The sequence below is a fragment of the Alosa sapidissima genome, chromosome 6 (assembly GCF_018492685.1).
Source record: "Alosa sapidissima isolate fAloSap1 chromosome 6, fAloSap1.pri, whole genome shotgun sequence".
Taxonomy (NCBI): Eukaryota; Metazoa; Chordata; class Actinopteri; order Clupeiformes; family Clupeidae; genus Alosa; species Alosa sapidissima.
Window position 1 is genome coordinate 23,189,542 of NC_055962.1, and position 6,042 is coordinate 23,195,583.

The 6,042-nt window shown below is 42.0% G+C and overlaps 1 protein-coding gene across 3 annotated transcripts in view; it reads right to left on the reverse strand.

Moving 5' to 3' along the window:
• LOC121711352 (centrosomal protein of 128 kDa-like) overlaps window positions 1-5,927 on the reverse strand; it is a 28,232-nt gene extending 22,305 nt beyond the window's left edge. For all 3 annotated transcript variants that reach the window (XR_006032289.1, XM_042094879.1, XM_042094878.1), the window contains exons 1-9: window positions 5,796-5,927; window positions 5,034-5,263; window positions 4,813-4,899; window positions 4,595-4,721; window positions 4,283-4,401; window positions 3,874-3,965; window positions 3,681-3,750; window positions 3,275-3,391; window positions 1,582-1,656 (exon numbers count right to left, since the gene is read on the reverse strand). Coding sequence is in view for 2 of the 3 variants with exons in the window: in XM_042094879.1 (XP_041950813.1) it covers window positions 1,582-1,656; window positions 3,275-3,391; window positions 3,681-3,750; window positions 3,874-3,965; window positions 4,283-4,401; window positions 4,595-4,721; window positions 4,813-4,899; window positions 5,034-5,183 (837 nt within the window). In the remaining variant the exon portion in view is untranslated. The remainder of the gene's footprint in view (window positions 1-1,581; window positions 1,657-3,274; window positions 3,392-3,680; window positions 3,751-3,873; window positions 3,966-4,282; window positions 4,402-4,594; window positions 4,722-4,812; window positions 4,900-5,033; window positions 5,264-5,795) is intronic.
• Between the last annotated feature and the right edge of the window lie 115 nt (window positions 5,928-6,042).

The window sequence follows — 6,042 nt, forward strand, 5'->3', positions numbered from 1 at the left end:
AGCATTCTGTGTACTAACAATCACAACATAGCATACTTTGTGGCCCTCACAAAAAGAACCGCCCATTCCCTTCACCCGCTGTACTTATTGTTCATTAGTGCAATTGTTGATGCTTATGGGGGTCCTCGGTTTTTGCACCTCTGTATTTTCAAAACTGTATGTGGCCCTGGTTGCCTCGGCGACCATTAGGGTTTTTGATAATGGTTTTATATCTGAAAATGTTCAGAGCTCCAAACTGTACAAGTGTATCAAGTTTCATCATTTTATGGAAAAAAATGAATTAATTAGCATATATCACGTTCAGTAAGTTCAGTAAAACTGCCATAAGTAAAAAATTTGGCCTTCAACCTATGCACAAATTATGCCAATTTTAACAATGTTCCACTAGTTGGATTTTCAAAAGCTATTTCTGTTGCAATTAGTTTTGGGTTGGGTAAAATCTTCTCACAGAAGATGTTTTGTGTGAACTGTGTGAATGTATGGACTACTGGCACACGAGCACAGCTTCCGTCACCATTTCTAATGACTTGTGCCATCACTGTAGCTTTGTTTGGTTGTACTTTCATCAGCAGCTCTTTGCCCCATTGCTCCTGAGTGTGGCTTCTATGCCAGTCCCATCATCTAGCCTATCAAGCTCTGGGGGTAATTTACATATCTCCTTAAACTCAAGAAGATCCTTGGCCAATGAAACATAGCCACTATCTATTGGTCATTTATTAAGTAGTCTATGAAAATTAGGTCTACCTTTCTTATAAACATTTCATACATGAGGTTATATGTCCAATGTCTTATAGGTATATATATATATATGTAAAATTTAAAAACATCAATTTGACTTAGTATGCAAAACATATTGATATCAATGGTGTATAGTCAAATTGGTGTTTTTAAAAAGAAGGGATAGTGGAGACTAAAGGAAAATCTTTAAAACAATTTTTGTACATTTCCACAAGGTGTTAAGGTGCTCTGAAAATGAGATCCTCAGAATTTCTTTTCTGTTCATTGCTTTTTGTGAGGGTATTTCTACTTATCTCAATAAGGAAAATAAATGAAGAGCCTATGTTGAGTACAAATATGTCTTCTGAAGACCTAAACAGAGCCCAGCCAAAAACTCCAACATTATGATCAACTTTGAAGGACAGCTATGACCAGGATCATCCAGACCAAACTGGTGTTCTAGAAAGAGCATTTCTATTGGAACAAAACTGCATATTTGTGCAATAATGTACATTATTGTAATGGAGAATAATGGTGTGTGTGTGGGGGGGAGGGGTGTAATGATGATGTCATTGACCCAGATACAAAATGGCTCCACATCTAAAACTAAACCTTAAAGAGTGTGTAGATTATGTGTGGAAACTTTCATGCTTTAGTCATAAAATGTGCTTATCAGCCTAACTATTAGAACTTAGAACTTAGGACTGTCAAAAAATTAGAATCACATCTAATACAACTATCTATTTGACATTTAAATGTTGTCTGCAACTGACACACTACACCGTGTGTCTTCGGTGTAATGTCCAAAATAACTGTAGCCCATGTGAGATGACCCAAACAGATGGAGGGTAGAGAGGCCCTCACCTGCTGGAGGAGAGTGTCCCGTCCACCCTCTGACTGCTCCAGCCTCCTCCTGGTCATCTCCAGCTCACGCTCCACCTGCACAAACAACAACAACAATAATAACACACACATAAGGACTAGTTTTGCACAGCCAACAAGAATTTCTGTATACACAAACACAAGCTTCGCTGCCACACAACTGGCCACATTTGTAGTCGTAAACGCCAGGTGAGTGACCACCACCACATCTGATATTCTGTTTGTTTTTTTGTGTTGTGCGTGATAAACATCTAAGCAGCTAAAAACTCTGGGCAGCTGAGCTTTTTATTCTGAGGACGGCCGTGGACTGTGGGCCCCTCTCCTGCTGGCAACATGCGTGAAATCGAACCCACTCCGAAAGTGCCCACTCAGACGCCTGACTGACAGTCCCACACCGGGAGGGTAGATATGCGGCTCCCCCACTGCAACTACGGGCAGAGATGCCATGCAAACGTCAGGGAGCTATGAGATTCATTTTTACAATCCACAAACACAGGGATGTGGGGAGAGAGAGAGAAGGGGGGGGGGGGGGGTCAGAGAGAGCAAGATGCTCCAGGTGAAGTGAGTGTGGGTGGAATGTGGTCCCCTCATTTCAGAGGCCTCTGTGTCCATCCTTCTGAGAGCCCTTGGTGACAGTGGTGCTCAAATGTGTGTAGCAAGCCAACCTCACACACACCTTCATCTGCGTTTGCCTTTGTCAAATTCAAATTCAATGATGCTTTATTAGCGTGACTTTGAGTACAGTGTTGCCAAAGCTAGTGTACAATATATTTTTTTCCCACCCATTTCATACTTGATGGCACACATCAACTAATTAATTAAACAAATAAATAAATAAGACTCCGAAAGCTTCCCTTTCTTCTTTTAACTAATACTTCCTTTAATAGAGTGGCATATATGGCAGATAACCCCTAGAGGCCTCCATTGAAGGTGCTGAAAGTGTCGTTCACAAACACTGTCTTAATTGAGCTGAAAGAGTCGTTCACAAACACGTTCTTAAATGAGCCGAGTGAGTGAGTGTGGAAGTGAACTTCGAAGACCTCTCCCAACAACCCCCCCCCCCCCTCACTCTCCAGCTAGCTGTTTAGCTGCCGATGGAGTTTGTTTTTCCCCTTCATTTGCCTCTTTTATTTATTCTCCTTTAATTTGGGAAACAATGCATTATCTTGTGGGTTGCCTGGGGCCCACTGTATTTCCATTAGAGAACCGCAGAGTATAAAGATGGAAATTGGAGGCAGTTTATCAGCGCTCTCGCAGGATGCCGAGAGAGAGCGAGAGAGCGAGAGCAGGCGACTCCTTTGAATGATGTGAGAGAAGCAGCTAAAGACTGCCCCCTTGTGGACAGCTGGTGAGTTGCAATGTAGCAATAGAGAAAAATAAAACACATGTGCAATCGCACTGTGGTCTTAATATATGTGCATGTGTGTAAAGCATTGCAAAATATTCAGAAAAAAAATAATCAGTATTTCTGTGAGTTAAAATAGATTTGTGTATATATGATTTATCAGAACTGGTACATGCAAAAATTGTGCGTGTGTGTGTGAGAGCGGAGAGAGAGAGAGAGAGAGAGAGAGAGAGAGAGAGAGAGAGAGAGAGAGAGAGAGTGTGTAACGTTAAGGTAACAGAGAGTAAGTCTGAGTGTGTGTGTGTGTGTGTGTGTGTATTCACATAGCACCTCCTGAAAATTGCTGGGTTGGTGCATCTGAGGTCGCTGCCTGTCAAACATTGGTTGTCGTTCTGAGCTAATCCCCTTCTCAATCTCCTGAAGGCGCTGCTCAACACGTAATGACACCTTCAAAAAAAGTTTTAAATATATATTATTTACTTGTGTTGTTGTTATTATTATTATTATTAATAAATAATAATCATTATTATTATTACAAAGCTATTAACTAAGTTTTAAATAAGTGTATTAGCAAAAATCCACCACAGGGGCATGCCAAAAACAAACCTATTTTTATTGACCACATCACCTTTTTTTTTATATATATAATTTCAGCCTTTTCAGAAATAAATGAAGGGCCATATGCTTACCAAAGTTGCGTGTGAATTAAATGTTTACTATGTACAAGCACACTCACTGGGTCCCCCTGTGATGAGCTGAGTCGGCCATTGAGATTCTTCAGTGTCCTCTTGGTTTCCACCTCAGACCTTCCAAAACACAATAAAACATTCTTAATTAGCTAACTTACTCATTAGTGCACCTTACCACAGGGTATGAAGGGTAGTACAGCAGATTACATAGTGAATCACTGGAGCACTGGCCTCACTCACCTGTTCCTCCTGTGAATCTCTCGGTTGACGTCATCCGTCAGACGGAGCTGGTCACTGCGCAGATCTCGGAGGGACTGGTGAAGACTGTGAATCTGGACAGAAAAACAGCGTTTATCTCACTCCTGCCTTTTAACACAGGTTCTTTTCGCCATGCCTTGTTGCACTCTTAAGGTAAATCCACACCAAAGATTCACAGCAAGATGAAACTGTTCAAAAATATTAGACAAGTTACAGTGGTGTGAATTAATTGTTCCATGGCACGTCAATGCTATTGCAAAAGATTAAGGGAGGCATGTCGAGCACACAAGGGTAAGACGTTGGTTTGAATTGCAAACAAACTGACAGAGGCTACACGTTGTGTATGTGGAGTGGGAAAAGTCGGATCTTTTCTGATTCTGAATGAACGTACATCCTCAGCCTGGCCTGAGTCTCTGAAGCGCACAGTGGCGGACCTGGACCTTCTCCTGCTGCCCCCCTCTGAGCTGCCATAATCTTTCAGTGGAGACGTGGGGCAGTAGCGAGGTCCATCTGAACATTAAAGACATTAACATTAAAGTAGAATGAAACACAGTGGTCAGGACTGTGGGACTGAATTCAATGTAATTCTCTCAGTAAAATTAAGACTCCTGGAAGTGAATTAAGACCAAAACAAAAACATAAGAATAATGCAACATAAACTGCAATGTACATAAGTAACCAAGGAGGAGGCATACAACACTACCAGAGGTGCTGCCATCCTCCAGGTCGCTGCTGTGTAGGGTGGAAAAAGAGCCACTGTGACTGGCGGGCGCTCGGTGGAGCCGCTGACTCTGGAGCTGCTGAATGGACTCTTCCAAGCTCTCCTTCAACTACAAGGAAAAAGCCAATGTACCCGTCATGACCAAGCAGAACAAGCTATTAGCATCAAATAAACAGCACACTGTTGCTGATAACACTTACTGTTGCCATGGCTTCAGCTTTATCGTCTGTGTGCTCTCGATACTGTCCCAACATCTGATCGACTCTATGGAGGTTGCGACTGGTGTCCTGTAGTTTACAATGTCATCACAAAAGTTGAGTACATAGATTTAGGCAGGCACCCTAGTTATTAGTCACTCCAGTCATCCAAACAATTTAGATGGCAAACAACATCAATAACTTAAGATGTCCCGTAACGTTACCTGCAACGTGCTGGCCAGTGTGTCAATTTTCTCCGAAATGGCAATATCGGCATCAGTTTTGTCACGACTACGTCTTCGCTGGGGTTCTCTGCCCCGTAAGCGAGGTCTTCTCGCTCTGTCGAAAGTCTCAGATTCACTGGAGGACTCCATAGTTCTGACTTGGCAGACATCGGTAGCGTTGTAGCGGGATAGGACGTGAATAACGTTACCTTAGCATTTCTGCCCTAATGCTTTTTAGGACAGAAAAACAGGAGAAACTGTTAGCAACTCACTCACTCACTCTCTAACTTAAACATTCCCTAGTCTGTCTCTCCCTCTTACCCAGCGTTACGCCTCTGACTTCTGAGCTGTTATTTTATATATTTTTCAAAGTAGCCTAGTATGTATTATTACACAAATGTTTGTATCTTCTATTCGCATTTAGAAGCTACCGTCGCTGTTACCTTAACGTTACGTTGTTACATGCAAAGCCACATTAACGTCAAACGACACGGGATACATCGATCACAATCAACAAGAGAAGCCTGATATTGTCATGTTTTTCACAATGGCATTAAGCAAGTCACAACATCTCAGTTAGCTTCTAAGCAACATAGCAAGCTGACTAGCTAGCAAGCTAAGTAGACGAACGTTAGCCGTTAACCAACGTTAGCAGGCAAAGTTCCATTGAAAAGCATTTGTGTTGATGTGTAAACGCTAACTCTGAAATACACAGGACTATAAATGTGCTATCTGGTTTTTAAATTTCCGCTCAGATCCTACCAGGATTTGGGTGTCACGTTAACAGACCGTAAACATTTCTTCTAAGCTTTTGCACCTGCACAGCTGACACTATTCCCTGCTATGGCAACTTAAACTGACCGCCCTGAAACAGGAAGAAAACAAACTGCCGAAGTGGCGCAATATAGAAGGGAGTTGTAGTATTACAGTGAGTATGATCTTAACACAATCAACTTAGGAAAACTACAAATCTATATCAGCCCCAAGGTCGCCGTTGATGATGTTTTGC